At 34.6% G+C, this 14,472-nt stretch overlaps 1 protein-coding gene across 1 annotated transcript in view; it reads left to right on the forward strand.

Annotated features, from left to right (window-relative positions):
• The window catches only part of NCAM2 (neural cell adhesion molecule 2), a 274,443-nt gene that overhangs the window by 123,932 nt on the left and 136,039 nt on the right, over positions 1 to 14,472 (forward strand). The window contains exon 2 of the mRNA XM_059873029.1: positions 13,691 to 13,765. Coding sequence (XP_059729012.1) covers positions 13,691 to 13,765 — 75 coding nt within the window. The remainder of the gene's footprint in view (positions 1 to 13,690; positions 13,766 to 14,472) is intronic.

Genomic DNA, 14,472 nt, shown 5'->3' on the forward strand with positions numbered 1-14,472 from the left:
TTTTTCTGATAGGCAGTTGTCTGTGTGCAATTCAATACCTTAACTGGTATGAGTATTCCATACACTATAAATGATGCTGTTAAAATTAGAGCCCAGGAGGAATCCCTCAATCGTAGGACCAGAATCAGGATGATAGTTCCAGAACATATATCCAGGCCAGGTTGGATGGGGCTTTGAGCAGCCTGGTCTAGTGGAAGATGTCCCTGCCCATGGCAGGGGGGTTGGAACTGGGTGATCTTTATGGCACCTTCCAGCACAGGCCATTCTGTGATTCTGTGATATTTTAGCAGCTCTTTCACCATTTAGCAGTTCCCAGTTTTTCTCATGGTATCTTAGCTGCATGCATCAAAGGCACATCAGCAGAAATCTTGCTTAAGATATAGGGAAGAATTCTGCCAAATTTTACTTAGTTTTAACAAGTAAACAAACTTCATGTTGAGTACTTTCTGTGAAATTTCTATTGCAAGTTCAGTTAAACAGTGGCAAAATGTTGCAACCCATTTCTTTTATGTTTTGTGGTGTCTGTTTCCAGGGTAGCTGTTCTGTTTTCCTCAATGAAGTATTATCGTAGTCAATTGCTGATTTTAAAGACAGCAGTAATGCTTCAATAGCTAAAAAGGTTGATGAAGCAATTTATTAGGCATCTAAATCGCTTCCCAAAGTCAAGTAAGGTCTATCTTCTAGCAGTTCTAATGAATTTTTAAAACTTCTCTCTATCCTGTATTTTAAACATACTGAATCTCTAAATAAACATTCAAATGTGATCTGGTACAAAAAAGCATAATTGTTTCATACCCAAACACACACAGTTATCTTGAATGTAATTTTTAGACATCTAGAATCTCATTTTCACAAAGATCATGAGGAATAATGAATAAAGTAGCTTTCAACTAGCTGCCAAACAATTTCATTTTTAGCCTTTGAAAATTACAGGAATGGATACTTAACAGTAGTACTTGTATTTTCCAACAGTAAGTTTCAGTGTCAGATCATACTCTTAAGTTTGGTGGTTCCTTTTTGATTCCATAGATTTTGAAAAACCACAGCATATATGGAAGAAAAACCTCACATGTAAAATAAAACCTTTTTTTGCTGTAATGATTTAGTTGATGTGTCAGAAATGTTTGTGACATTTATCCACAGATCAAAAGCTTTATCATGTGGTTTGCACTCAAACTGCTTAGTTTTGTGACAACAGGGAAACATCAAAATTAGAAATTCAATCTTCTTCTTTGCATTTTAAATATTTATTATGTAATTTCCAAGGAGGTTTCTCATTGGTGTTAAAATACCTATTTGCATCAGCTAAAGATGTGGCCTCTTGTTCACAGTAGTTTTATAGAAAAAGTATCCTTTAAATGCTGTCCTTATTCTTCTTGGCCAGGTCTAAGCTTCCTGAGATCAGTCAGAGAGGGTACTCTGATGAGTAGGGCTCCATCTGTTGTTTTTATTACATGATGTTAGAACTGCAAACCTGGTTCCTTTTGGTGAGCTATCTTATACACACACTACCTCTATTTATGGTACTTTACAAGCATTAAATAAAAACACCTTTTTTTTTTTTTTGTTAGCTATAAAATGCTTGTAGAGAGCAGTTTTATCTTAGCATCAGCTTTTTTGTGTATTTGGATGTCATAGACTATTCCTATTCTGTCAGAGATAATTCAGATTTTATTAACTTGTTAAATCAGTTTGTTTCTTTTTTCTATTTCTCATGAGAGGTTTTCTCTGAGCTATTGTTTCTTCAGATTTTTAACTGGATTATTTGTGCCCATTCCCTACTGTGACAGGAAACAAGTAGTTTAGTTTATTTTTCTGTCCCCTAATGTTCATGACATTTCCTCATAAAACCAAAAGATTATAGGATCTTGATTTGAGAACATCTTTTGGGGCCATCTCTTCCAACCTCCTCTTTACAGTAAGAGTGTCACAAACATTCCTCTGGGTCATGGCCTTGAGTTGTCCAGTGACATTCATACTGAAAAAGGTTTGGGCTGACATATTTTTAACTCTGCCTAAATAAGTTGTAGGCAGTTAATAGCTTGGTACTTTGCCTTCTATTTCCCAGAATAAACAAGCCAGTTTCTGACATAATTTTTTTCATGACACATTTTCTCTAAAATCCTGACCATTTGCTGGACTCTTCCAGATTCTACCTCTTGAACTAGGATCCCAAAATTTGACACAAAGCTACAGTGATGCCCTCCTCAGTATTGGCTAGAAAGTTGGTACTCAAAGTACCTGCCCAGATGCCATCACAAATAATTATTTTGCTGTTAAACATATTTAAAATAAATTAGAAAATTATCTTTTATGTAATTTAATTTTTTTTCTAAATTACTTCTTTTTATGCCATAAATTTACAACTAAATGAAATTGTATTGTAGCTAATGATCAAATACTTTCAGCAAGTTCTAAATCAATTGACATGATGAGGGGAAAGCCTTTAAGTCTTTAGAATTTTATCTCTAATCATTTCAGCTTCTAATCTAAAGTTCTAAATGAACTCAGATGTGAAAGAGAATTTTTTTTTTTTTTTTTTTGTTTGAGCAAAGTATCTAATCTAAGTTTGGAGGTAATTCTTGCTATGAGCTGAAGCTGGGTAATATAACATTTAGAGGTCACCTCAAACCTAAATAATTCTATGATTTTATGTCAGTTTTTCAGAGATATAAAGAAAATGTCAAACTTCATAGTTCAATTAACCCATCCCAAATTTAGCCTAGGAGTTGATTTAAATGACCAGCTTTGTGCTGAATAATAATAGTTACCTGTAAGCTAATGGAATCATTTCTTTGAATAGATTATTCTTTCTTTTATATAATTTAATATAACTATCTTTTTTAATGTATTGCTCTATATACTAAGGCTGCTGGAAAACTTCTTGAAACATTAAACATGCTTCATACAATGCCAAGCTGTTTGCTTAAAGTGGATTGGGAGCATCACTAATTATTGAAGTTGTGTGCATAAAAGTCTGTCATCTTTGCAGTGGACTCTGATGTTTGCACCTGTAAACACAAGCACATTCTGCACACACCAGCTCTGATATCCTCAGCAGTCACACTTCTGTAATAATGATGCCTAAGCTTTTTTATTCAGACATTTATTCAAGCAAATTTTATATTTCTTCAGGTTTGACCGTTCAGAGTAATACTTTGTGTTGAAGGAATATTTTTCTAAAATATTTTCATTTTTTATTGAATGTTGAATATCTTTCTGTCCTTGGGCATTTTTAGCATTATTTATGTAATTTATGACTTCCTAAGATTTGTTTAAATGGGTTTTCAGCAGGGAATATAACAGGAACAAACACATCACTGACTTAATATTATTCTATTTTAAACTATGAAAGATTAAAAATTCATGCAACAATAATTTTATGTTTGAGTTGCTTAGAAATATGGTAATATTTTAAAAAAGTTTTGATGAAAGATAAACTATAGTTATACAACTAATTATATTTCAAGATTTCTTTGAATAAGATTGTCTAGATGCACTCTATGTTTTTAATTGCTTTATTTGTAAGTTCCAGAAGCAGAAAATAAAGGAAGATAAAGGCAGAAGAGGGCATTTATCAAAATGTGTAATTCTATGCTTACCCCTCTCTTTTAAACGAAATTTTTTAAAGACATAGCTGATGTGTATAAGATTTCTGGTTTAAGGATCACCCCAAGTTGATAATATTTTGGAGTTTGGATTAGTAATAATGGAAAACTTGAGTGCTGGATTGTGGACCCTTGCATTTCAAAATGCAGGTTCAAGTTTTTCAAGGATGTGGTGGAAGGAAGAGGAAATAAAAAAAAAAATGGCTCAAAGTAAACTTCACTGGGTGAAAAGATGAGTCTATAAAATCATATTTCAGCCAATTTGGAATGTCTCAAGAACTACCTACCTTTTAAAAGTACAATGTAGACAAAGTGACTATTTCCAAAAGAAATTCTGCATGTTCCTAAATCTGAATTTAGACGCTGCTTAGATATACATGTCTGGCAGCAGGAACTCCTTGTAGTTGTTTTTGCATCCCCTGATGATGTCTGTCCTCAAGGGCCACTAATTCGTTTTCTTGAGATGTCAAACTTCCATCCCTGGGTTACATTTCCACAGTCTCTGTGAACTCCTACGATTAAAAATGTGAGGTTATGTGTGGTTGAAATTGATATTCTGATTTCATTATGCAATTCCAAGAAATATAATGAACTGTTACATTTGCATTAAAGACAACTCCTGACAGAGACTGCAACCTTTGAGGCATATTTTTACTAGAAAAGTCCTTTCTCAGAAACAAGTAATTTTTGCACGTGTCATTGTTTTTACGGGAAAAAAGACAAACGGAGGTAGACCAATACAGTTGTTTGTTTCTCAATTCTTTCAGAGTAAATATCCTCTCTTTTTAGCTATAGAGACATTGATTAGTCATTGTGTCTTATTCAAAATGCCATGACCTAAATACCTCTCTTTCTGCTGCTGCCTTTAGCTTACATATTGTATTGCTTTAAGTTGTTACCTATATGTACATTTCATAGAGAGCACTGCATTTTTAGCCACAGTTGTCATACAATTGCAATGGCTGCTGTACCTGGACAACTTCTTGGTTTTTTCCATCTCATCTAATAACTTCTGAACTCTAAGGCTAATTGTAACATTTTCCTAGTGAGAACTGAGGAAAAAGCAGTCATTGCACCTTTTGTTGCAAAGATCTCTTGTTTTTAAATCAATTGGGATATGTTGATTCCATAATTTTATTACATGATTTCTTGCCCTGTCTTTATTACAATACTATTTTTAAGCAGCTCCATTTTCTTTTTTTCCCAGAGAAATCCCTTAATATATACATCTCATTAGAAACAAATATCACACATCTCCCTTGTAGAATGTGCCTGAAGCAGACATTTTTGTGAGAATGGATTATGTATTGCTTAAGAATGGCTCTTGACTCCTTCTAAGACACATTTATGTTGTATTACTTTTATTAGTCATTGTTGCATTAGTTATTTTGGGAGGGTAATGTGTTCAGCATTCAACAGAAACTTTGCAGACAGCTTTTGCCCTGAAATTTGAGAAGCATGTTCTTTGGATTTAGGTTATAAATGCCAGTGCATTGGATGAATGCTGGCTCAATCCAATACCCCTCTGCAATTTGAAGGACCACTTGGGCTTTTAGTTGATTTTGAAGGAGGAATTTTAGGAGTGATTTCACTTGTTGGTTTTTTTTTTCTTTTGTTTTGTTTTGTTTCTTTTCTCAGTATCATGTTTTCTGCTGCTGGTCCCCAGGCAGCCCATGTGTACCTTTCAGTGAGGGTGTCCCTGTTCAATTATGGTCTTGGCACATTATCAAACTTGTGCTGAATACCCAGCAACAATGAAGAAATGCTGGTTTAAAAAGTTTATTCCTCAGAACAACCAAAATGGAATATAATGGGGAAATATGAGGCACTCTTTTGGCATGAGTGCTTCTTTTCAGAAACATTTCTAAGGTTTGTGGCTTTACCCTCAAGTTTTCAGGTTTTGACAAATGTGACCCTTAGGTAATTTTTTTTTTTCTCTATACTGTGTCTGATTTAGTGTTCTGTAATGAAAGGCTGCCCCGTGGAGCAAGGAGAAACAAGTTAGATTTTCATGTTCTAAAGATCACATAGACAAACACAGACCAGCAGAGGCAGGAAGGCAGGAAAAAACTCCTGGTCCAAATCCCTTCTCAGAGCAAGGTCAGCAACAGATTGCTCAGGGCCGTGCCCAATCAGGTTTTTAGTATCTCCAAGGATGGAGAACCAACAGCCTCTCCAGGCTACTGGTTCCTGTGTTTGACCACCAAGTAAAAAAGTCTTTTACTATGTTTAAAAAGAGATTCCTGTATGTTAGTGCACATTGCCACTTGTCTTTTGTAAATTATATTAAATCAAATTTAAACTAGATTAAAAAAGAAAACAAAATAAAACAAAAACAAACAAAAAAAACCCCACCCAAAACAAAACACCGTTGAAGCATTTAGGTTGGAAAAGACCTGTAAGATCATCCAGTCCAACCATTTTAACTGAACACTGCCAAGCCCAGCACTAAGCCATGTCCCTTATCTCTGCAGCTCCACATTTTTCCAATACCTCCAGGGATGGTGACTCCACTGTTTCCTTGGGCAGTATTTTTCTGTGCTCTACAGCCCTTTCAGTGAAGAAATATTTTTTTAATATCTAATCAAAACTTCCCATGGTGCAACTTGAGGCCAATTTTCCTCTTTTCCTACAGCCTTTTGCTTGGGAAAAGAAATTTAATATTAGAAAATTAAAGCCTACCCACAATGCACATGCCCAACCTCCCACTTATTCTGCATGTCTAGGTTACTGTTACTAAAAGATTGAGGTCCTTATTTTTCAGGTGTATCTTTATTGAGGAACTTGTTGGTTTTGATAAGATTAACCTTGTGTGTAGGAGATTTCACTTTGGGAAGCATGCTCCTTAATAGTCATTTGCCCATCCAATATTTTTTTCTTTCTGTTTGTTGCTTAAAAAAAAAATAATCAGGTTGAGCAGATTTTGTAAAGGTGTTGTTCATCTTTGATAAGTAGAATTCTATATTACTTTGATCATCCTATTCTATGCTGGTTTTTTATCCACATATATATCTGTAAGTGTTTGAGACCAATACGTGATAAAGGCTCCCCAGTACGTTCCTCTGCAATTAAAATATCCTAATATTCTGTTAATAAATGAATAGTAAACTTCACTGTTCTTCCCATGCATAATAAGAAGCTCTAGTGAATTTAGCTAGAATGATTTAAATAGAATTAAAGATATGCATCATATCATGCCTGACACTTTACAGCTGAACTCCTCCAATGTTTATTGTGCCTTTCACTTACACAGATTCTAAGTGAATAGATCATGTTGATTTTTTTTCATTTCTTTATCTGTTAATCTTGATTTTTTTTTTTTATAAGCTTCTAAGCCATGACTAGGAATATTAAGTATTCATAAATATTCCTTAGGTATTCTTTAAAATATCTAAATATGTTTGGCTTGTAAATCTATATAAAAATTTACCCATTTTTACCCAATTACCCATCTTTTTAGTTTTGAAGAACTGAGCTCCCATTATCAACCCACCTGGAAATCTCAATAGCACCTACAATATTTATGTGTTTATTTCTAAAGTGTAGTTTGCTTGGCTTTTGGGAGAACAGTAGTGAATAATTTCTGTTTGAGATTAGTCTTTTGAATGGAATTGTAGCAAGCAGACTGGTTTATACTTGTTTACTGTCTCTGCTCAGATATTAATGGCTTATCTATTTAACTGTTTCTGCTGCAAGTGTCATAGAAAAGAATGTTTAACAGAGGATTTTTCTGATTATGATTCAGCATGTGTTGCACAAAACTGGATTGTGTTGGTGCTCTTTCATTGTGCATTTCACCCCTACAACATCTGTTGTGGCCCAGAAGGCAGTTTGAACTTTGTGTGACTTCCAGTTCCTCTCATCAGGGAAAATGACGCTTCAACAGATGTAGGAAATGAATTCATGGTGACACAAAGACTGTTTTGTCTAACTAAAAATAAAACACTCTGTAATCTATAAGACAGAAATTGAGAAGGAATCCATAAAAATTCAAATAAAACCTTAGAACTTTAAATCAGAACCGTATTCTTTACTGACAAATCCAAATTAATGCTAATGTGATGAAATGGAAAGTTCATTTATACTGAACTACTTAATTAATTGTGAAACTTTCTGCCAAGCAATTATAAGTGTAACATCTCTAAGTACTGTCATACCATGGAGAAGTGATGCTTTATGATTTATTACTAGTCACCCACTAGAAGATTGAAAATAACCAAACTCTTGAGGGTTTAAATTTATGTTTGTTATCCTTGCAGGTACAGTTTGTCTTTCATATGATTTTACAAAACTTGCAGACAAGAATTCAAGGCCATTGAATGGAAGAAGGATATTATTAGGCCAGTTAATATACCTTTATTCATAAGAAAAAAACTAGGACTACATTGTTTACAGGATATTAGGAAAGAAAGAATAGAAAATTTTGTGTAGTTTATATTAAACTGTGAAAGATGGGGAAAAAAAACCTCAAAAAGTACATTTAAATGAGCAAATTTAAACATTAAATGAATTGCATTTGAATAGGCTGTTTAGATTAATTTTTCACTGAAGATTCTTACACACATAGAAAAAAGATTATTCTTCAGCATTCTCTTTGTTCCCAAAGGATAGCAAATGCATTAGGTGGTTTTAAACACTACAAGTCTCACAGACTTTACAAGCTCAACAACAACATCATCTCCTTTTCAGGACAGAATAGTAAGATTTTTTTCCCCAGAGATATTTCACTTGGATGTAAGAGAGATGTCTCATTATGCAGTAAAATTCTGGGGTTTTTTTCCTAAGATTTCATTGTGGGTTTGCTGTTTAATGATGATCATTTTAATAATTATGTCATGATCTATAATGGTCATCTCTTGTGTAATATTGCAGAGCATGCCTTTCCCTCTTCAAAGGTCTAAAATGTTGGAGTTTTCTATGTTTATGTGAAAAAAACAATAGTACCTTGGGTGACTTATGATATCTCCAAATATGGTTTCCATTGGGTCATTCCACCTCTCAATTGCAACCAACTTTAAACAGACTTTAATTCAGCTGTATTTTATATTGTTTTTTAATTGAGTTCTTCAGGGGAGAGGTATACTGTTCCCAATTTTTTGATTACTTGTGGAAATGGCTTAGATCAGACTTTTGCTAATGGAAATGTAACTTTATGGCTTGTTTAATGATCTTTTTGGATTCTTATTATGTACTTTCCTGAATTAGTAGTTAAGAAAGTTTAAACTGTTCATATTTTTAAAAAGAACTCTAGCATTTGCCCTAAAATAAATTTTTTTTGAACTATCTGATACTTAACAATTTCTTTGCATATTTACTAGTTTATGTTTCCTCATTTCAGCTTAGAGGTCCAAAAGGCTCTAAAATATAGTATTAATAAAAAAACCCCACAAAGTGTCTGTCAATGGTGTTTCAAAGTATATTTAAATTATAAATTATTAGAACTTCAAGGGAGAATCAATTTCTTCAAGGGTTGTGTAATTTTCATTCAAAATCCATTCACTTTTATCTGGGCATCAGTGCATTTAAACATAATATTCTTGGAATTCTGAATAGTAAAGGGTAGAAAGATTAGCTGGGTGAGTGGTTGTTCTGGGATTGAATTTGATGCCTATTAAAATGTATTAATTTCTTCATGCTCAAGGATAGTGAAGCCTAGTTTTCTAAGCATATATTAAATAGCAGTTAAATCATTTACTGAAAACAAAACCACATCACCCACGTAGGCGTGCTTACTGAATGAAGTCGAAGAACACCAATAGCCAAGGGTGTAGTTTTTGTCAGAGAACCTACACTAAACAGAGCTTGGACCTTCCCAAAGAAAACGTCCTTTCAGCTAAATCTTGCACTTTCCTTGTTTTTCTTAGAAGCCAGTGCCAAAGCTATCCAAATGAGTGTCTGTAGCTGTCACTGCTTCCCTTAACTCCATGTTGATCCCAAATTATGCCATGCATTGTCTTCAGAGCTGCATCCTTTTCTTTTATACTGCCTTCCCATTTGAGAAGAGAATTTGCAGTGCAACAGGTTTAGAAAGACCCCCTCTACAGCTGAGTGATGTCTAATGGTTCAAAAGTAAATTCAAAAAATTATTCAGATGTATTATGTGGCGTGAAACTGTTCAACTATGCTGTATGCAATTTATGTTGTGGAAACTAGAACAAAATATGATATGTTTTGTTGGTGTCTTTCCAATGCAGACAAAGGAAGTTCTTTCAAGTTTTATCAGTGTTTGGTTGGGAGGTTTTTTTTTTTAAAGAAATGGTATTAGCAAGAAGATGTTGAGTGGGTTTATTAGCTGAAGCAGAGTTTTAATCAATTTTTTTCAGATTTTAATAAAATATCATCTCCTTTACCTTTTTAGTACCTTTTCTATATTTCATATTTATATATTTAGGTGTACATTTGTATAGTATACACTTTGAACTTGTTGTAATACATTGGTAAGGGACAGTAGAAGTACACATGTGAGTGACTTATTGCTACAATTTTTGTTATCTCTCAGTGACAGCACCTCACTTCTGCTGCATCTGCACAGACACCAATGGCAGATTTGTGATGTTAGTTCTGAAACCTGAAGGCTAATGCTGCTAATGGCACTGAACTCAATTAGTCTACTAAATATTAGTCCTTATGAATGCAGTCATCTGTCTCCATATTTAGCAGTACAAATGGACCTCTCATTACTGTCCTTACTTATATTCCTTGGTGATTTTTAAAACCATTAAGGAATAATTCAGCAGAATCCTCTTAGTGTATTACAACTGATAATAATTCCTTTATAATGACTCTGATCAAAAGGGAAGGTATTGGTTGTATCACCTATTTCTAGTAGTGCTCTTTTATTTTGCTATGAAATAGGACAGTGCCAAAGACTGAGGGCAGCCCCAAACGAATTCACTTTTTCCCAGAACAGCTGTACTACAGTAGCATTACACTCCCCAGACTTCTGCTTGAATAGTTCTTTTACATCTTGCCTTTTTTCCTTTTTTTTTTTTTTTTAATACGTAGTTAGGTGATATTCTTGCAGACATGGGAAGAGAAAGTTCTTTTTCAGATCTATCAAGAAGGTACTATTTATTTCTGGGCTTAGTTTAACAGAGGTAGCACCTCTACTAAATATTTACAATATCTCCACTGATCTGATAAAATTTCCCTGTGTACTCAAAGAATTCACAACCACCTGATGCAAAGAACTCCATTTTTTATTAATCCATTAGCTAGTGTACAGTAATAATTTGAGTTGTGACTGCATTTCTGCCATCTTCATCAGAGCTTATACTATCTGTAGCTCTTGAGACAGATTTGGAAGTACAGTGAAATTTTCTGTGTGTTGTCTCTTTGCAATATTTTGCTTTCAGTAAGTAACAAGTGAGTATTCTCCTAGCTTCATTTGCCTGACTACTAAAAACAGAGCTTTCTAGATTAATAACATGAGCAATATTTTCACTTCCAGGTTGCATGAAGCAATATTTTTTTATTTACATCAAGCAGAGCTAGGAAAATGGTGAGGCTGGGAAAATGGGACAGATGGTTTTCTTTTTTTCTATTTTGTGAATATTAAAGTAGCATATGTAGAAAAAAATATTTCCTTTTGGTTTCAGAGATGTAGCTACCATCTCCACAGAGTTTATGTAGTTACACTCACGCTAAGAAATTTAATTGGATTTGAGACCTCTGCCAAAGCTGTGTTGCAATCTCAAATATCTATTTAATTTATGAAGGAAAAATAGTCTCCTACTTTTGCACCTCTCATCATGCTACCTCTTACATTCTACCTGACATGTATTACCTAGTCTATTGCATTTATGTAGTTCAACATCAGTTATTTGAATTAAAAAATGCAATTATCCTTGAAGCAACCCTGCTGAAATATATATTTCATACATATTTCACTGCTAACATAGATATTTCTGGAGCAAATGTAAAAGACTGCTCTTTAAAATAATATGGTATCAGAAAAATGGTGGCGTAGAATGTGACGTGGAATAAATATCCAAGCTCTTCCAGTTCCCCCATGGCTGTATTTATTAGCACCTTGGTTTCCACCAGCAATTATAGGTCTTGAGGTTATAGTAAAGCTTTACCTGTCAGGTAAATAAAGAAATGAGGCTTGGAGTAGCCTCCTTGATTCTTATTACAACACAAGATAAAACTTTGTGTTAAACTCATTTCCTTTCTTACATGTCAGTTTTGCTTCTGTTTTTGGTACCCTGGGTGTAAAGACCAGAGATGAGAACAAGCTGACTCTTCCTCTGTCAGGGCTCTGTATGTCCTGAGAGAGCCTTCAGTGTGCTCCTCACTGTTGCACTAGAAATTCCACTACTCCCTCCTCCATAGTACTAGATTCAACATGTTTACAGTCCCCTTCAGCTTATTCTGGAGCAGGCAGTCCTGCCATCTTCCTGGTTGCCTTTATGGACTGAGAATTTTTGATTTTAGCAGAGTGCACACAGATATTTACCTTTGCCTGAGGCAGGATATGTTCTTTGTGGCTTTTTACTGGTTTGCTTTTTTTTTTTATTCTTAGCTATTTTCTTACAGGAGCTGGGTATAAAATATTAATAGTCACTAAAAAAATTCAGTTGTGATGATCTTCTTAGGAAAAGCATTCACAATTCAGGGAATCTCATGAAAAATGTTATGTGCTATAAGGATAGTTGATGTTTAATTTTTTTGTTTGTTTGTGGGGAATGTTTGTGGAAAATACCCAGTTCTGTTAAGTTTAGGTTGAGAGACTGATACTGAAGCAATCTTCAGTTTTCTTTGCCTTTTTGGTGTAGCTTTTGCTATGACTGTTGGAATAAAAGATTTATATCATGTCTAATTCTTGCTTATTTAGGCTAATTACATAAAAGTTAATAGCAAATCTATTTTATTGCACTTTTCTCTTAATTGTGATAGTTCTCATGTTAATATGTATGGATAGTACTTTGCTGACAGTTTTTCTGTGCTCAGCTTTTCTTGAATATTTCCTGTCAACAGAACTGAATAGCTGTGGCTTTTAGAGAGTTTTGAAGTTATATTCACGGGTAAAATTTGTCACATAAAAAAAAAGCTAGAGACTTAAGGAAAACATCTTTCTGCCTCTTTCCCAGACTCCAGATACCACTCCCTCCTATTCCTGGCCTTCACTCCCCTTATCACCACCACCCATGCAGGTAACAGTCCATTCAGTGAGGTGATGGATAATGCAGGAGGCTGGGCTGAGGACATAGTGGTTCCTTTCTGTCATTCCTTCTTTTTTTACCCTTTCCTTCCATTGCTCCTTCTGCCTAACTCATTTCCTCTTTTCTGCTGTGGGTTATCCACAGTCCTTTCAGGATGTGTTTGCTCTCTCATGGGCTCATGCATTGGCCAGAGTCCTGGAGTGTTGCAAATTGTGCCATGGAGCACCTCTTATCCCTTTGGCCTTCTTGTCTCTCTCTTAGGCATTCTAAGAGGTGCTACAAACTCCTTCAGCCCTCTCAGTTGTGTCCTGCAGTGGCTCCATCATGACCCAGCTAGAACTGCCTGTATCTGTCACAGCACAACCCCTGAACTCCCTTCCCTGCAACCAGCCCCACTAACAAAACCTTGCTTTTCATATCCAATACACTCAAATATGAGAATATTGTGAGAGGGGAAGCCAAAAGCCTTTGTAGAGTCAAAGTAATTGCCACCCGGTGTTCTTCTCTTGTACACAAAACTCAAAACTTGTAATTTTATCCTAGAAGATGGTAGAGTTAGTCAGGCATGATTTACCCTTGTTCTGTGAGTTACAAATCACCTTTTTCTCATTTAATTTCTAGTTTTATGTTCACATCACATATCACATCGTTTTCTATCACATTTTCCTTTTTCCCCCTCTTTAATTATGTCCTCAGGTTTGGGACATAAGGCTGTCATTATCCTGTAACATCATTATTTAGATTGTTTTCTCTATCTCAATATGTACTTTAGTTCAAAACAAAACAATGTTTAGTTAAAATTTCATACCTGTAGAACAGGTTCAATATGTAGAATGAAAGCAATAAAAAACTTGACAATATAAGATTTAAACTGATAAATTTCTTAAATTAATTTACAATCTACTTTATATTTTTCAGCTTTACTTCAAGTAACAATTTCACTTAGCAAAGTTGAGCTCAGTGTGGGTGAATCCAAGTTCTTCACATGCACAGGTATGTATTAATTTTATTTGTAAGTATAAAATTTGTGTTAAATTTTGATTTTTTTAATGTATTTGTAACTGAAGAAGATGTTTCAAAATATTAAATTGACATATTGTTGTACATTCACATTGACTTGTGAGAACTGTGACAAATACTAAGACTTCACTGGCTTCACGTTTCCAGTCTAGGATCTCTTCATTTCACACACTTAATCAGTTTGAATTCTCTATATCAGTACAGGTAGTTTATATCTGTTAGGATGCTTTTGTAGTTAAAAAATTGTCACTTATTTAAACTAAGGAATTAAATCCTCTCCAGCCTAACAAGACAGGCAAGGAGATTTTTTTTCTGGTGAGGCAGTAATCAGTCAGGAGAATAAGAATTTGCACTTGCAGCTGATTGATTTGGATCCTTGATGGTGCTGAGTTGAGATGTTCCATTGATAGTGACACATGGCCTGACTACATTGGGAGTGCCATTACCTGATGACTTGACCTTTTGATCCAGTGACTGACAACCTGTTTCTTTCCTATAAGACTTTTTAGTTTTCTGTGGTTTTTTTTCCCCCCCTCCTGAGATCCTTTAGCTGCTATTTACCCTGTCTCAAAGGTTGTACATCTGCCTGCAGTTTTGTCCTGCTTGTCTTTCTTACAACTCGCATAATTTAGCAATTAGCTGACATGGCAGAATCACAGAATCACTTAGGTGTCAAAGAC

This window comes from Haemorhous mexicanus, chromosome 2 (genome assembly GCF_027477595.1).
Source record: "Haemorhous mexicanus isolate bHaeMex1 chromosome 2, bHaeMex1.pri, whole genome shotgun sequence".
NCBI classification, from domain to species: Eukaryota; Metazoa; Chordata; class Aves; order Passeriformes; family Fringillidae; genus Haemorhous; species Haemorhous mexicanus.